This window comes from Cebus imitator, unplaced genomic scaffold (assembly GCF_001604975.1).
Source record: "Cebus imitator isolate Cc_AM_T3 unplaced genomic scaffold, Cebus_imitator-1.0 Scaffold33, whole genome shotgun sequence".
Taxonomy (NCBI): Eukaryota; Metazoa; Chordata; class Mammalia; order Primates; family Cebidae; genus Cebus; species Cebus imitator.
Window position 1 is genome coordinate 6758609 of NW_016107348.1, and position 18174 is coordinate 6776782.

General features: G+C 34.5%; 1 protein-coding gene across 3 annotated transcripts in view; it reads left to right on the forward strand.

Annotated features, from left to right (window-relative positions):
- HMCN1 (hemicentin 1) overlaps positions 1–18174 on the forward strand; it is a 455928-nt gene that overhangs the window by 297259 nt on the left and 140495 nt on the right. For all 3 annotated transcript variants that reach the window (XM_017524525.2, XM_017524527.2, XM_017524530.2), the window contains exons 37-42: positions 5847–5948; positions 6739–6915; positions 7627–7778; positions 9027–9150; positions 12791–12966; positions 15926–16022. In XM_017524525.2, the coding sequence (XP_017380014.1) occupies positions 5847–5948; positions 6739–6915; positions 7627–7778; positions 9027–9150; positions 12791–12966; positions 15926–16022 (828 nt within the window). The remainder of the gene's footprint in view (positions 1–5846; positions 5949–6738; positions 6916–7626; positions 7779–9026; positions 9151–12790; positions 12967–15925; positions 16023–18174) is intronic.

Genomic DNA, 18174 nt, shown 5'->3' on the forward strand with positions numbered 1-18174 from the left:
TATCCACATGGAATTGACTCTAGGACCTCACATGCATACCAAAATTTGTTGATGCTCAAGTTCCTTACATAAAATTATATAGTATTTGTTACAACAAAAACAAAAATAAATAAATGGGACTAATTAAAAACCTTCTGCATAGCAAAATTAATAATCAGCAGAGTTAACAGACAACCCACAGAGCAGGAGAAAGCATTAGCAGACTATGCATCTGGCAAAGGACCAATATCCAGAATTTACAAGGAACTCAAACAGATCAGCAAGAAAAAAGAAATAATCCCATCAAAAAGCTGGCAAAGGATATGAATAGACAATTATCAAAGATATACAAGCAGCCAACAAATATGTGAATAAAAGCTTGACATCACTCATCATCAGGGAAATGTAAATTGAAACCACAATAAACTACCACCTTACTCCTACAAGAATGGCTGATATGGTTTGGCTGTGACCCTACCCAAATCTCATCTTGAATCTTTATATATGTCATGGGAAGGACCCAATGGGAGGTAATTGAATCATGGGGTGGTTACCTCCATGCTGATCTCATGAGATCTGCGTGGTCTTACAAGGGGCTTTTCCCCACCTTTGTTCTGCACTATTCCTTGCTACCACCATGTGAAGAAGGATGTGTTTGCTTCCCCTTCAGAATGATTATGAGTTTTCTGAGACCTCCAAGGCATGCTGAACTGTGAGTCAATTAAACCTCTTTCCTTTATAAATTACCTAGTCTTGGATATGTCTTTATTAGCAGCATGAGAAGGAACTAATGGCCATAATTAAAAAGAAAAAAAAAAAGATGTTGGTGTGCATGTGGTGAAAGGGAATACTTTTGCACTGCTGGTGGGAATGTAAATTAGTACAACCACTATGGAGAACAGTATGGAGATTACTTCAAGTACCAAAAATAGAACTGCCATTTGAACCAGCAATCTCACTACTGGGTATCTACCTAAAGGAAAAGCAGTCATTATATGAAAAAGACACATGCACATGCATGTTTACAGCAGCACAGTTTGCATTTGCAAAGATACGGAACCAAGCTAAGTGCCCATCAACCAATGAGTGGATACAGAAAATGTGGTGTGTGTATGTATGTGTGTGTGTGTGTGTGTGTGTGTGTATATATATATATACACACATATATATATATACACACACACATATACATATACATATATATGTATATGTGTGTGTGTATATACATATATATGTATATGTGTGTGTATATACATATATGCATATATATGTATATATATGTGTGTGTATATATATATACACAAATATGTGTGTGTGTGTGTGTGTGTGTGTGTGTGTATATATATATATATGTCTCATGGAATACTACTCAGCCATAAAAAGGAATAAAATAATGTCTTTTGCAGCAACTTGGTTGGAGCTGGAGGCCATTATTCTAAGTGAAGTAACTCAGGAATGGAAAACCAAATCTTGTATGTTCTCACTTATAAGTGGGAGCTAAGTCATGAGGATGCAAAGGCAGAAGAATGATATAATGGACTTTGGGGATTCATGGGGGAAGTACGACAGGGGGATGAGGGATAAAAGATAACATATCCGGTACAGCATACACTCTTCGAGTGATGGGTATACTAAAATCTCAGAAATCACCGCTAAAGAACTTATCCATGTAATCAAAAGCCACCTGTACTCCAAAACTATGAGATAAACATTAAATTATATAATATTTGTATGTAGCACATCCTCTTGTATAGTTTAATATCTCTAGATAACTTAATTCTCAATACAATGTGAATGCTATGTAATTAGTAGTTTATTATGTTTATTTGTATTAATTTTTATTGTTGTATTATTCTTTTTTATTTTAAAAAATTTCTAATCTGTGGTTGATTGACACTGCAGATAGAGAGGGCCAGTTGTATGTGAAATAGCTGATTTAAAGTTTTTGTCTAGTAAATCCAATATCTAGGTTTCTTGATGGACAGTTTCTGTTCTGCTTCTTTTTCTGTGTATGAGCCATGCTATCTTGTTTCTTAGAATATGTGATTTTTTTTGTTGAAAAAGTAGATATTTTAAATAATATAATGTGGCAACTCCAGAAATCATATCTTTCTCTCCTCATGGTTTTTATTGTCATCGTTTTTGTTGCTGGTTTTCATTGTTGTACCTTGATTCATTACTAAGTAGGTGGAATACTGGCATTCTCCCAAATGTTCATATCCTTATCCTTGAACTTATTAATATGTTAGGTTACATCGTAAAGGGCAATTAAGGTTGTTAATCACTTGACCTTAAAATAGGAAAATAATCCCTAATTATCTGGATGAACCCAATGTAATCATAAGGAAATGTGGAAAAGGGAAGCAGAATATCAGAGTGACATAATGTGAGAAGAATGCTCCACATATCCTCATATGCCCTGCCCATTGCTGGCTTTGAAGATGGAGGAAATGGCCTCTAGAAGTTGGAAAAGGCAAGGAAACAGATTCTCCTCTAGACCCTCCAGAAGGGAGTTCAGCTCTGCTGATACCTTAATATTAACCCAGTCAGGCCATGTTGGACTTCTGACCTATAAAACTATAAGATAAATTTGTATTGTTTAAGCTACCAAGTTTGAGATAATTTGTTATAGAAGTACAAGGAAACTAACTTTTCTGTATATGTTTGATGAAGTCTGTTTTTACAGACGTTAAAATCCCCCTGAGGAAAAGGTTTGAGCTGACAGAACCTTGAGTCTGGTTAAATAAAGACAAATCATGCAAATAGGGATTTTCAAGGAAAGGCCAGACAGGTCAAATAATGACAGTTCTCTCAGAATGATACTTTCGGGTAGCTCAAAACCTGTTGCACTTCCTTCAGTATCTGGTAGGCTGCTTTTTTCACTGTGACCATTGGACTCTTTGTTTTCAAGTTTGACTGAGCTGGAGAGAGGATGACAGGGCTAGGTCAGTTAAAATGCCACAAAACTCACTGTTCTTAATGAAGTTTAGCTATTTATTTTTAATAAATACTTTTTGGATTTTTGCAAGTCTTTGGTTAATTTCCCAACTTCTGAGAAGGTTGATTTTGATGATGTTTTCCATGTTTTTCTTTCTTTAATGAAGGAGTAGATTTTTTGGTCCTTAGTCTGGCATTGTTGCTGACATCCGATCTTTCTTTTTTTAAATTCTCTAGTGAAGTGAGAAATCACCAACCCATTCCATAGCTCTTGTATTTCTTATTCCCATCATAGTGTTTTATTGCAGCAGCTATGTAGTCTGTCAAATTCTTCAGTGAGCACTTCAGTCCAGAAGGCTTCAAGTATTTAAAAAGCTATTTTGAAAGAATGTGCCATGGACTGATTATTTTTCCTTTTTTCTTTTCCAGTTGGAAAAGTTAGATAGCCATATTTAGAGATTTTATGTCCATAAATATTGTGTTGATAATCAGAATTCAGTGCAGAAAACAGAAACATTCTAGGCATTTCAAACAGTTAGGGTTACTACATGGAATTAAATGAATACAAAAGGAATTTTAAGAGTAGAGGATGGTTCTAGGGTGAGTCTTTGGGAACAACTCCCAGAACAAAAGAGATCTGACCCAAAGGACATCTACTTTTGAAAACAGACTTTATTTTAGACTTATTAAAAAACAACTTTGAGTTTTATTATCTTCTTTGATTTTGTTTGTTTTCTGCTTTTATTTCTATTACTTATTTCTAGTCTCTTTTGGTTTATTGTATTGGTCTTCTTCTAAATTCTGGGTTGAGTGCTTAGGACTTTGTTTTCATTATTTCTTAGTTTTAAAATATGCTAATTTGGCTTTAGTGACATCCTATAGGTTTTAATATTAATCAGTTTCATTTTATGTTTTTCTAAACTTATGCTCTTATCTTGATTTTATCTTTAATGAGATTTTTTCCCATGTAGATATAGCTTTATAATTTTGTTGCTTATTTATATTTTATAGTTTTATTAAATTGTGAATATAAAATACTTTAATTGGTATTTTGTGGGCTAATATTTCATTTTGAAAATTATCCATTGTCATTTGAAAAACATATATATTCTTTGATAACTACAAATCCCCAAACACACACATACATATATGCATACACAATCTGGATGGGTACTTTTATTTTTCATATTCTTTCTATTGCATTTTTTGTTTCACTACATGCCAAGTTCTGAGGAGGACATATTAAAATACACCACTTTTAGAGTTTTCAAATTTTCCTTGCTTCTTAACAATTTTTGCTTTGTTGGTCAATGCATAAAGTACTGTTATTATATAATATTATTCATCAATTGTAGCATGTTACTACAAATCATGTTGCTTTGTCACGTTCAATAATTTTTGCTTTGTATAGTTGTCAGAAATTGATCTCAAATTGTTGTATATCTTCATCCAGCTCCTTATTGTAATATTTTTTGTGGGTTTTGTGCTCCTTATCCACTTAGATTTTTTAATTAAAAAAATCATTGTAACCCATTGTATTCGTCCATTTTCATGCTGCCCTGATAAAGACATACCTGAGACCAGGTAATTTACAAGAGAAAGGGGTTTAATGGACTCACATTTCCAGATAGCTGGGGAGGCCTTGATCATGGAGGACGGCAAAAGACACGTCTCACATGGGGGCAGACAAGAGAATGAGAGCCACGCCAGTCTCATGGTTCTAAATCATCAGATCTCATGAGACTTATTCACTAGCACAAGTACAGTATGGGGGAAACTGCCTGCATGATTCAGTTATCTACCACTGGGTCTCTCCCACAACATGAGGGAATTATGGGAATTACAATTAAAGATGAGATTTGGGTGGGGACATGGCCAAACCATATCATCCATGTAAGTATTAAAGTGTCAAAAAGTCACTATTTTAAATGTTAAAACTGTCTATTAAACAATGAAATGAACTCATTCATCTTTATATATTTAATTTTATTTCTGCCATTTTACTTAATTCTACTATTTTTTCTTGTTTTCTGTCCTTCTTTCCCCCTTTCCTGTTTTTGGTAGATTAATGGATTGATGGATTTATTGATTGTATGTGGGTTGAGGGTCTCTAGTGCATTGAATTAGTTAAATTTAGCAAATCCTTAAAATGTGTGTTTTTCTATCAACTTCAGATACTAATTTACAGTATCTTCTTCAAACAAGACACAATCTTTAGTTCACTTGTAATTTTGTAAACCCTGGTATGCCTCTCACACTTCTTGAGATACTGTTGAAAACATGGCATTAATGTTCCAAGTTATTTCTTTTACATTATGCTTCTCAGACTTTATGAATTCCTACTTTCCAAGTACGTTAAATAACAACAGATCAGCATTATCAGTAATTATTTAAAGTTGAAAATGTACTTTTCTGTTTTATTTTGTGATTAACTTAAGTATAAATTTTATATCAAAAGAAAAATCCTGCCAAGACACATGCAAAAATTATTCTAATTTTTCTGAAATAGTTTAAGACAGTCCAAAGATACTATCCAAATTACTGTCCAAAGATTAAGTAAGATATTTTAAGATGTTGATTTCTTCTTCACTGGAAGAGTTCAAATTTAGTAGATTAATTACTTCTTGGCAAAGATAGTTACTCACCAAACCAATCAGATTAAGTACTATAAAAAATGTTTCTTTAACTTTTCTTTAATTCTAAAGATTTTCCTATCTGGACACAGAGAAATGTGTGATCCAGAAAACTTAAGATTTTTTTTAATCCTGTTCTTCAATCTATTTAATAGAATACTTTTATTCCAAATAGATCAGTATGTATATGTGAAAAAAAATAAGAAAGGAAGAAAAATTATAATTTGAATTGAGCAAACAATTTCAGCTTAAAAATACTATTAATAAGAAATAATTATCTGTTTGGGCCTCTTACAGAACCACCTAGTCTGGAAGACTCAGGGAAGATGCTGAATGAGACTGTGGTGGTGAGCAACCCTGTACAGCTGGAGTGCAAGGCAGCTGGAAATCCTGTGCCTGGTATGTTTACTTTTGGACTCTATAACTTAATATTTTAAGATTTCTGAGAGTAACTGCAACTGCTTTTGTGCATAATATACTAATTACTATTAAAGAACAGGTTATAGAATATATTTCATGAGTGAAACATTGATAAGAATATTAGGTAGATAACATTTTTGAATTTTTATTGCTTTTAACTGCATGAAACAATGTATTTAAACAATGTAGAAATATGTGAATACCTTAATCATTTTATTGTCAATATTGTGGCCACAAGACCCACGTGGTGGTTTACATCCATTTATGCTGAAAGTTTTTTTAACTTAAAAGTATCTTAATGAAACTAGATCAAATCGTCATTCTGATGAGACTACCACTTTATTTTGTATATTCCCGTCACTGGTAGATTATTCATATGAATCAATAACAACATACATTTTTTGAGGCTAATAGTGTGTATCGTGTTTGGTTTGATTAGACATATAGCCAAAATTCTATAGATGAGAAGAAACATACAACAAAAAAATAGATAGGTTGAAAGTTTGCTATTAAATAATATTGATATATTAAAGATAGTAAAGAATATCTTTCCTCTAAATTCATTTCAAGATTCTCCGACTTGGCTCTTGGTATTTTTCTTAGAATTACTTTCTCTTAAAAATCAAAGCTAAAGAGATAATTACTTAATCAGATTAAATTCAAATGATAAGTATGAGAATAAAGGAGTTGTGACTTAGCTAAGATCCGATTTAGTAAATATAATTTAAAAAATGTTTACATAGACCATCTTCTCCCCTTCTTCTTTCAGTTATTACATGGTACAAAGATAATCGCCTACTCTCAGGTTCCACCAGCATGACTTTCTTGAACAGAGGACAGATCATTGATATCGAAAGTGCCCAAATCTCAGATGCTGGCATGTATAAATGTGTGGCCATCAACTCAGCGGGAGCTACAGAATTATTTTACAGTCTGCAAGTTCACGGTTAGTGCTACTTCACCTAGATTCATTCTGGGGTAAAGAAGCATTTAAAATGATTAAGTGCTTCTACAAAATTCTAGCGTAAGCATTTAACAGAGTGTGTTATTGTCATCTTTAGGTAAGGGCACAGTGTTCTAAAACCCATATGTGTGCTTATTCCTGATTCCTATCAAAATGCTCAATTTTCACATGCTGTTGACTAAAGTTTGTTTTCAATGAGTTGTTGAAATAATCAATGATACTGTTAGCTAATGACAAAAAAACCCTGCTTGTAAATGCTTTCTAAAAGAATCATAGGTATTAGTTAATGACATGTTTTTGAGTGATTATCTCTAATAATGCTTTCAAGAGGATTTGGTAATTAACTTATTACAGTGGAAGCAGTGAAGGGGTATACTGCGCATACATGCACACACACACACACACAAGAAATCAAGAAATAAAAATCCACTCTGGCATTAAAAACTGATTTCTTAAACAAATTGGCAAAACCTTTTTCCTCATCTGAAAATAGACAAATTGATACTTGCTCTATTTACCTCACAGGATGGCTATTATTAGATCTTAAATAAGAGATGTGAAAGAACTTGCCAAAAACAAACAAACAAACCCTCCAATAAGAACACAATACTGTAGACATTACATATGGTTTTCATCACTTGAGATCACAAACTCTGTGATATTAACATTTCTTATTTTCTTTTTTTTTTCCAGTACCCCCTTCAATTTCTGGCAGCAATAACATGGTGGCAGTGGTGGTTAATAATCCGGTGAGGTTAGAATGTGAAGCCAGAGGTATTCCTGCCCCAAGTCTGACCTGGTTGAAAGATGGAAGTCCTGTTTCTAGTTTTTCTAATGGAATACAGGTACCTTCATTCATTTCATTGGTGGAATTTACAACCTGATTATTCAGTACAGGAAGTACACAAAGGTAAAACTGTTGAAGAGATTTAGAGAACAAGGATTAACAGATGCTATTTTTTAAATTACACATATGCCACCATAAACACCATGGACGCATAACTGGGATACCTAAACGATTCATTAAAAGCTCACTGTTTCTAAGAGTTCCCTTGCCTTACTTGTAGGTGTTATATTTTGACCATTTATTTTAGATATTTGTTACTTTATACCTGCCCCACTCTATGTTCTGCCACTGCCATAATAGATACTTTACACAAAGAAATGTTAATCAACAAACAGGAATTTTCTGGTAGAATTTAGGTTTAAATGTCTTGAAATAATAATGAATCAGAGACTATACAGAGCATATATACTTTTATAAAAACATCAAATAATACAGTAAGAAAAATTATAATGAAAATATCATGATAAATAAAATTGGAGTCCTAGAAAAATTTTAAATGCATTATATTGAATCAAAATTAAAAATACAGAAATGCACGTATACCTAATTTAAAATTTAATTTTCTCTTGCCTAACAGAAAGCATAGTTCTCTTAACATTCTGCTTCTTCAGGTTTTCTTGAAAATCTAATGTTTTCAAAATTTGGGATCATAGAAGATCCAGAGTTAATGTCAATGATTTAGAAATACAACTGAACCCAGGGGATAAAAGGATAATCAATGTAGCTTATTACTTAATTTGGCTACTATTTTGTTGTTAATTTTAGCTTCTTGCCTATTCACCCAAAGAAAAATTAGAAAGAGAATTAGCTCCTCTTATTCCCACTCATGTTTCTTTCCTGGCATCTTTCTATCTCTTTAGTAGTGAGTATGGATAAAATTTGACTTCAATTTGATGCTGTATGTAAAGACTTGTTTTCAGTGGTTGTTACCAAATTTAATTCTATCCTCTCTTTCTATCTCTTTATAGTGAGTATGGATAGAATTTGACTTTCATTTGATGCTGTATGTAAAGACTTATTTTCAGTGGTCATTACCAAATTTAATTCTAGCCTCTTACATCCTTCCACTGAAAAGATGAAAAGGGTATTATATGATGTTTGCCTAGTTGAAAATATCCAACAGAAAATCTTCCTAAAAGGCAAATGTCAACTTATTAGCCTTAAAAAAAAAAAAAAAGAGAAAAAGTCTGTTATACCTACTATTCTCAGGAACATTTTTGTTATTTAGTGTTCTTATCATTGATAGGTTCTCTCTGGTGGTCGAATCCTAGCACTGACCAGTGCACAAATCAGTGACACAGGAAGGTACACCTGCGTGGCAGTGAATGCTGCTGGGGAAAAACAAAGGGACGTTGACCTCAGAGTATATGGTGAGACATTTTAGTAATTAATTCTGCTCTGATGTAGATGTGTTTGGGTCCTAAAAATCATTGAGAAAGTTAAGGGAAGTTGACAGTAAAGAACAATGAACCTTAGAAATGATATCACAGGATCAATTCAAATCAAATTCTCTTCTGCCTTATATCTGACCTTGGATGATTTTCTTTCTTAAAGTTCTGAGAAAGTAAAATGCACACATCCAGTAAGCAGGGTGTTGGTTTTATAGAGTACTCTGAAAACCATGACTGTGGATAGCAGCTCTGCCCTTTGAAGAGAGAATCTTCTTACTGAAGCAAGTATCTTTTCAAGTAGCTTTCTTCATTCATACTACTCAAAGTCATGATTTTTATTACTTTCTAATCATTTATAATCAGCATATTTTGTGATCAATACTATGTTTGTGAATTAAAGGCTCTATAAGAAGCAAAATGTTCAGCTCAATATAAATTTAGGCAAAATTCAAGTTATTGTCCACCCTCAATGCTGCTCACAATGCTCACAAAAGGGAATGCCTGATCCCATCACAGCAGAAGAGCCCCGGAAAAAAATTGGGGCCTCTTGATCTCCATTTATATATTATGCTCATTAGTTCACATTGCAGTACAACTTTACATTCAGAATTCTTTTAGACTTTTTTCTATGCCTTTATTTGCATTATATTCCTTAGTTCATGGAATAATGAAATTATTTCTTTTATGACTTCTTGAAGAGTTTCTGTTAATGCAGAATGCAGGCCTTCTCCTAAAGTCCTACCTCACTTCCAAATAATTCATTCCTATTTGAAATATATTACCTTTTAAAAAAAATTTACCTCCAGGCAATGTGGACCATGTTGTCTCCTCTTTATAAGTTTGCCAATGCAAACGTAATGATCACAAATAACATATATTGTTATATAGTTTTTTAGTAAAAAGACCTCTTGTTATAATATGGATATCATACATATCCAATGAAAGTAAAAGTTTTAGTTGGCATCGGTACACTCCCAAAGAGTTTTCTATGCTCTTTCTTTTCTGTTGCTACTGCAATCGGCATGAATTCACATCCAGCATTCAGATTTGCTTAGGTTTTTGAGGTCTATAGACCTATAATTTTAGGTCTATAATGCCCAACCCCAGGAATTTAAACTCCTTCTCTGAACTGGGTCACTTTTATGCTTTCTGAAGAACTGGAAAGTCTGTTCTAAAATACTCTTTGATACTGATTCATCAATCATTGTATGTATGTAACACAATAGTTCGTCAGTCATTAGGAAGCAAGTAGAGGGTGACATTGGTATTGACTGGGTTTTAGTCAACGCTGAAGTCTGAGGTGGTCTCCTTACATTTCAACACTGGCTAGTATCAAGTATGAACCTGGGAGATAATAAAGGGTTGATATTTTCCAGAAATTACAGAAATATGCATCACTATTCTTTATCATTTTCTAAGATACTTCTATGCCACTTCCTAAGGCTGAAAATCAGGATCTTTCCTCTGATACAAAAGTCAAATAATAACTGATATATATGTTCGCAAATGTGTGTATGTGTTTAGCCATTAAATACACATGCAGCACAGTGCTGAAAAAGTGTAAAATTAAAACAGGTTTTTAATCTAAAATCAGTTTCCAATCTGTATTTCACTATTAGTGTTATTTCCATAAATTATCTTCTTATATTTGTAGTAGCAACTTTGGTGATGTGTGTCTAATTGGAGCCTAATGAATGTTAATTCCCAGAGGTAAATCACCTTCAGGTTTACACTGGGGGGTATGATCTTGTAGGGTGGGGTGGGAGAAGTAGAGAGTAGGCAAAATAGCTTTTCCTACAATTGTGGGTAGTTCATTAAAAACTTTTTCTCTCTGGTATAATTCACAGTATGTTTTGCCACACCATGAAATATTGAAACAAAAGAATTGAGTTTTTAAAAGATTTGTATTCATGTAGTACCATTTCTTTAAACTTAAGCTCAGAGAACTTTCTTGGAGATAACACATTCTTCAGCTTCCAGGTAACTATGGCAACACTGATTTTGGTAATTAAATTTAACAAACAGTGCTTAGGATGAGAAACAGGTCCAGAACGCATCCCTTCCTAAGCAACATAACCACAAAGCAAAATAGGGATTACATCTCAGGAAGCTGAGGATCTAAAGGGTAGAACCCTTGTTCTCCTCTCAGACTAAACAAAAAGTTGGAAATGAGAGACAGGACAGAAAAAAAAGTACATGTTTCGGTAACATATATCCTCGGCTGTAATTAGATTTGCTTCAATTGTTTTTGCATTTTTTCTCTTATTTAAAAAATATGGTTTCCTTTTGAACTTAATTTAACTCATTTAGCTGTAAAGAAAAGTAACTGAAGGAAAATATGTTTGGAAATGAATTAGCATTCTGAAGTTTTGAATTGTTTCCAACTTTCACTTCTGCAGTCTTAATGAGCTCATGCTCTTTTGTAAATTCTACAAATAATCTAAGACAAACCTATTTTTATATAGTAAAGGTACTTTTTTATTCAATGTAGCCAAACTTTACCTAAAATTATTTCCAAGCTGTGAAATCAGCTATTCTAGTTAGGGTTTCTTGAGTGCTAGGACTGGTGAATCTGTTTTCATGCCATCTTTAGAAAGTGGCAATAATTAGGCCAAGAGTGGTGACTCACGCCTTTAATCCCAGCACTTTGGGAGGCCAAGGCAGGTAGATCACCTGAGGTCAGGAGTTTGAGACCAGCCTGGCCAACATGGTGAAACCCTGTCTCTACTAAAAACACACACGCACACACAAAAGAAATAACTGGGCATGGTAGTGAGCCTCTGTAACCCCAGCTATTCGGGAGGCTGAGGCAGGAAAATTGCTTGAACCCAGGAGGCAGAGGTTGCAGTGAGCCGAGATCGCGCCATTGCACTCCAGGCTGGGTAACATGAGTGAAACTCCGTCTCAAAAAAAAAAAAAAAATTTCTACTCATTTCCTCTTCTTATGTAATTGTGAGTATGTTGTACAGCTGGTCATTTAATTGATTTGTTCTTTATTGTGTCACTTACCCTACATGGTCTTCACTCCATAGAAAGTTGACAAAGCACCATGGGAAACCAAGTAGAACACTACGCTGCAAGTCTGAAGACTCCCAGCTTTACTGTCAATTGGTCATATTATTTTGCACAAGCTATGATCTGACACCAGTTTTATGTTTTGCACACTGTGAGATGATATCCTCCAACTCTGTTTTTTAATGTTGCCTCTGTGACTATGAAATTTCTTTTGTAAAAATTACAAATATTGAATATGTATTCACTCTTAGTTTGTTATTGTTTCTAAAATATTTCATGAGTTATTTATTACTTTGAAAACCTTAAGCTGTAACATCTAGTTCTAGAAGTTTCTTAATTGGGCACTTGATGAGAACTTTCCATTCTAAAAGTTTTTTAAATTAAAAGTTAGTGAGAAGTATTGTTATTCAACAGAAACACATTAATCAGTGATTTATTAGTACTTGATTCTGTCTGAACCAAGTGATGCAAAGAAGGTATATTGGAATGATTGTGATCATACATCTTAAAAAGCAAAATAAAGGTTTTCATTATATGTCCTGCAAATTAATGAATATAAACAGTGTGCTGGCCTTTCCTGAGAGAAAACTCATCTTTCACTTAGTTCCACCAAATATTATGGGAGAAGAACAGAATGTCTCTGTCCTCATTAGCCAAGCTGTGGAGTTACTATGTCAAAGTGATGCTATTCCCCCACCTACTGTTACTTGGTTAAAAGATGGCCACCCCTTGCTGAAGAAACCAGGCCTCAGTATATCTAAAAATGGAAGTGTGCTAAAGGTAAGGATATACATTCATTTATTTTTGTCTTGTGTTGGACTAATTTTCTCTTACATAATTCTAGGAATGCCTTTTTTTTTTTTTTTTTTTTTGACAGAGTCTTGCTTGGTGGCCCAGGTTGGAGTGCAATGATGCGATCTTGGCTCACTGCAACCTCTGCCTCCCAGGTTCAAGCGATTTTCCTGCCTCAGCCTCCCGAGTAGCTGGGATTACAGGCATGCGCCACCACACCCAGCTAATTTTCTTGAGTTCGAGACCAGCCTGGCTAACATGGTAAAACCTGTCTCTACTAAAAATACAAAAATTAGCCCAGCATGGTGTCATGCGCCTGTAATCCCAACTTCTTGGGAGGCTGAGGCAAGAGAACTGCCTGAACCTGGGAGGCAGAGGTTGCAGTGAGTTGAGATCACACCACTGCACTCCAGACTGGGTGACAGAGCAAGATGCTGTCTAAACACACACACACACACACACTTCATTTCCTTGATGTCTTCCAGTCTCACATAAATACATAAAAAATTAAGTAACAGTTTAGTTGAAAAATGCAACGAGTACTGTAAGTCTGAGTCAATTACCAAGTGGATGGTACAGATAATACATTTTGGGGGATGGCAAAAGGTGAGGCTCTGGTTGCCAGGACTAGTCTTGAAGGAACACTTAGTGTTTTAACGGTAGATGAGATAAAAGGCAAGGGAAGCAAGCTCAGCTAGTTTGGCTGAAACACAGAATTTAAAAAGGGAATATTTGGAAATAATGTTGAAAAGGTTGATGTAAATGAAATAAAGTATGGCATTGAAAGTCAGCCTGAGGAATTCAGATTCAGGAGGACAGAAGATGGCCAAATGTTTATAAAATCCTCATAATAACCCAACTGAGAAATCAAAAGACCAGCTAAGTAATCTGCCGACAGTTACTGAAAGACAGAAATTGGATTAGAACACAGGGAGTATGGCTTCAGAGCCCATGCTACTAACCACCGTATAGTCTCTTGCTAAAGGAGGGTTATTACTGATAAAGAGAGCCTTGAGAAATTGATGACAGGCAGTAAGCTGGGCAGCTTACCTAAGGAAGACGGAAGCATGGGGTGAGTGAGAAGGAGTACGAAGGAGTATGTTAGAGGCAAAGGATGGAGATCTTGAGAATTATGATTCTATACTAACAGAGCTGGGTGAGAAAGGACAGACCAGAACCACTGCCAAAAGAAAGAGGGGTGAGCTAATTGAGCTACACAATATTTTTTTATAGAATCATCTAAAAAATTCTTTTTTTTTAACTGCAGATTAGTATAACAATTCATGAGTTTAAACTTAGTCAAAAATCATCTGTAGAACAAAAATTAAAAATAGCAGAATTTAAAAAAGGCTTTTCAAAAATTTGTACTGTAACTTTCCTTCATAAAAGACTGTTTGGCACATCCATAGATAAGAAAAATATTTAGTCTTTGACTTAGAAGCCAACATTAAGCCCAGATGCTACTACAGGTTGAGAAAAAGAAAAACAAAAAAAGAAGGAAAAAGCATGGCCCATTCTTGGGGGCTGAGCCCAGCTTTCTAGAAAGCATCTGGTAAAATTCTCAAACCTTATCTCTGACCAAATGACACAGGGAGTCAACTGCATGAATGCAAATCTCAGTGAGTACAGAAGTTTGTCCCATTGAGGGGTTTAGGGAGAAGACCAGAGGAATGAAAACTTTTATGGAATGCAATCCTAATTAGTCAGTTAAAAATATCTTCCCTGTGCGCTACCATTCACACACGTCTTTTTAAAAAATCAAGTAATAGAATCTTACCATTTTGTTTTGCCTGGCACGCAGTAGTCACTCAATAAATATTAATTCCTCCTCTCTATTAATCCCTCCCCGACTCTTTTTATGAGACATGCGGACCTGTGCATACTGGCTTTAAGGACTTGGAACCCCAGATTTGCGTGGGCCTGCCACTAATTGTGTGACTTTGAGCAATTTAGATCTCTTGATTGATTGAGTTTCCTTATCTGTAAAATGAGGAGATTGTATTTTACATACTCTTTCAAGTCTAGTATTCTTTGGTTCTCTGTCTGTGCTGTTACCCAGTTCCAGCTTTATTGTTCACATCAGATGATTAGTGTTTATTGACTGCCTTCTGTGCACCCCTGCTAAGCCAAATACTTCAGATCATCACTCTAACTTCGGTGATCATTGAATGTTTTAGAAATTATTGATGGCAAACTTAGTTGGCAATAAGTCACATACTGCTTGTTGTATCTTTTGTATTACCTTATATTATTATAATTTGTTAAATTATTTTTTATGTTCACATTCTTTATATTCTCAACTAGATTGCAAACTTCAATCAGAAACCATATGTGACATTATATCTCTTTATATCTTCTACCTACTGTACCTAGTACAAGATTTGTAGTAACTGCAGATGGTCAATGAATGAATGAGCATTGATACATGTTATACATAAATACATGAAAAATATTTTCTGATGCTCATTCATCTGCCAAACACCAAACTGGGATCCAGGAGATTGAGGCTAATGTAATACTTAGCTTAAAGAAGCTTACAAACCCAGCATGGGAGAAAGATATATGTAATATTATTGGTCTCAAGAGTAAGGCTGTTATTTTACTCGACAATTTCCTGGATGTATAAGGATTCTATATTTTAAAGTCTTAAATGATTTTATCAGAAATTGTACCTTTTTGTTATTTTTTATCTGAGTTGTATTTAAAAGGCCATTCTAGACCTTCAACCCCTAATATAAACCAGTTTAAAATAAGGTATGGCGTAGATGAAAATGGTTGAATCTTGTTGTGTTGAAACTGGGTGATAGGCATATAGCCATTTATATTGCTGTTCTTTCTACTTTTTACATGTTTGCGAATCTTCAGAGTAAAAATGAGAAATCACAAATAGTATTAATAGAAAACCCCCAAGTTAGAAAGTGATTTCAAAGGATGGTTTTGTTTTCAGATTGAAGTTGCTCAGGTTCAAGACACCGGTCGCTACACTTGTGAAGCAACAAATGTTGCTGGAAAAACTGAAAAAAACTACAATGTCAACATTTGGGGTAAGTGTGATCAGCTCTTGAAAGCAAATGATGCAGCCTTTGGTTTTTGTGCCACTTAAAATGACATTCATCCATGTAGCTAAAATTGATTATAATATGTAGATGAACAATAATTAGTACATTTACATGGTGCTGAACTGCCGTGGGTATCAGTTCATGTAACTACTTCAAGAGCAACTCTAGATGAGCTTTCTTATAACTTTGATGTTGAAGGGTTCTCCTCATCTGCCTGAGTAACATGCCCTTTACTTTCCACAGCCAGCATCTCATCATGATTGGGCCTTCTCTAGGAACTAGTGGTGGGTCCTCATTGGAAAGAAAATAAGCCAAAAGGCCAAATTATATATGCAAACTGTGTGTATGTGTGTATGTGAGAGAGAGAACACAGGCGTTTGCGTGGTGGGAGATAGGATTACTATTATAATCAGAGAGAAGATATTCACAGTTGAATTTTTATCATTTGTTACTAATTAAGGTAATTCTTATAAATAATCACAACTTTTGACTCAGCTGTGGCTATCAGCTAAGAAGGATTTCCATTTCTAGTATATTTACCTGTATCTTATGTACTTTAAAACACTCATGTATAACTTTTAAGCCCTCTTTATTTTGATTGTATTTGTTTAAACTTTTTAATTATTGAGATTATAAGCTGAAATTTACCTTTGATTTATAAAGCTTATTCACAAACATATTTTTAAATAAGAAAACTAGATGAAATAACTTTATTCCAGTGGAGAACTAATACTTCTTAAAATTCGATAAGCATGCACTGATGTTAAATGACTTATTTGTAAATGACTATCATTTTAAAAGACACTTCAGGCAGGTTATGAGAAATGCTGTTATACGCCCTGTAAAAGGATTAATTTACTATTAAATAGTAAGTTATTAGATGGTAAATTTATATTCATTACATATTACTTATATGTCATTAACTTCTGTTCCTGCCTCTTTTTACCCATTTTGCCTCTCCATTTCCCCTTCTCTTCCATCGTCATTTCTTTCAAATAGGAAAAGTATTTATTATTTATATCTAGTTCACTTAATATTTAATTTATTCAGTATTTATATCTAGTTCCCAATATGGACGAGACAGTAGGCTAAGTGTTATCAAGTAAAATGGGGAAAAAAAGGAGAAAAAAATTAGGAGCGATGATCCATTAGAAACTGAAGTGAAAAATTTCTTTTTCACTTCAGTTTCTAATGGATCATTGCTCCTAATTTTTTTTGTGTGATATTTGAGGTACCTGTGGACCACATGAAGCTGCCCTCCCTGCGGCCATAAATACAAGCCTATCATTTAGGAGAGAGAAGAGTTAAAAACATACGCTTGCAGACATAACTATATAGGTAACAGATGAAATCACTTGGAGAAGGTAAAAAGAATGTATACAGAAGAGTAATAGGATGGCTCTCAGGGGAACCTTATAAGAAGCGAGCTAGTAAGAGAGACTCTAGATAAGAAACTGAGAAGGAAGAGCCTAAGAGGTCAGAGGAAAACCCGCTAAAAAATGTGTCATAGAAACTAACAAGGTTGTTCCCAGAAGAACAAAATGAGTAAGTTTGATGTGGATGGATGGATGGATGGGTGAATGAATAATACCACATATTGCAGAGAAGCCGATTTAGTCATAAACTACAAAATATATTTTACAAATAGGCAGACCAGTACCTCTTTAAAGCAATGCAGGCTGAGCGCAGTGGCTTATGCCTGTAATCCCAGCACTTTTGGAGGCCGAGGAGGGCGGATCACCTGAGGTCAGGAATCTGAGACTAGCCTGGCCAACATGGTGAAACCCCGTCTCCACTAAAAATACAAAAATTAGCCAGGTATGGTGGCGGATGCCTATAATTCTAGCGACTTGGAAGGCTGAGGCAGGAGAATTGCTTGAACCTGGGAAGCAGAGGTTGCAGTGAGCCAATATTGTGCCACTGCACTCCAGCCTGGAAGACAGAAAGAGACTTTGTCTCACAAAAAAAAAAAAAGAAAGCAAAAAAAAAAGAGAAAATCTATGACCTTGTCCTAAGCAGTTACAAAGAAGGTGGCTTCTACTTTAAATTAAAAAAAGGTCTTTCAAGGAAATTTCAATCCTCAAGCAAATTCTTCTGTGAATATATATTCCAAACTTAATGTTCCCAACTAGTATGA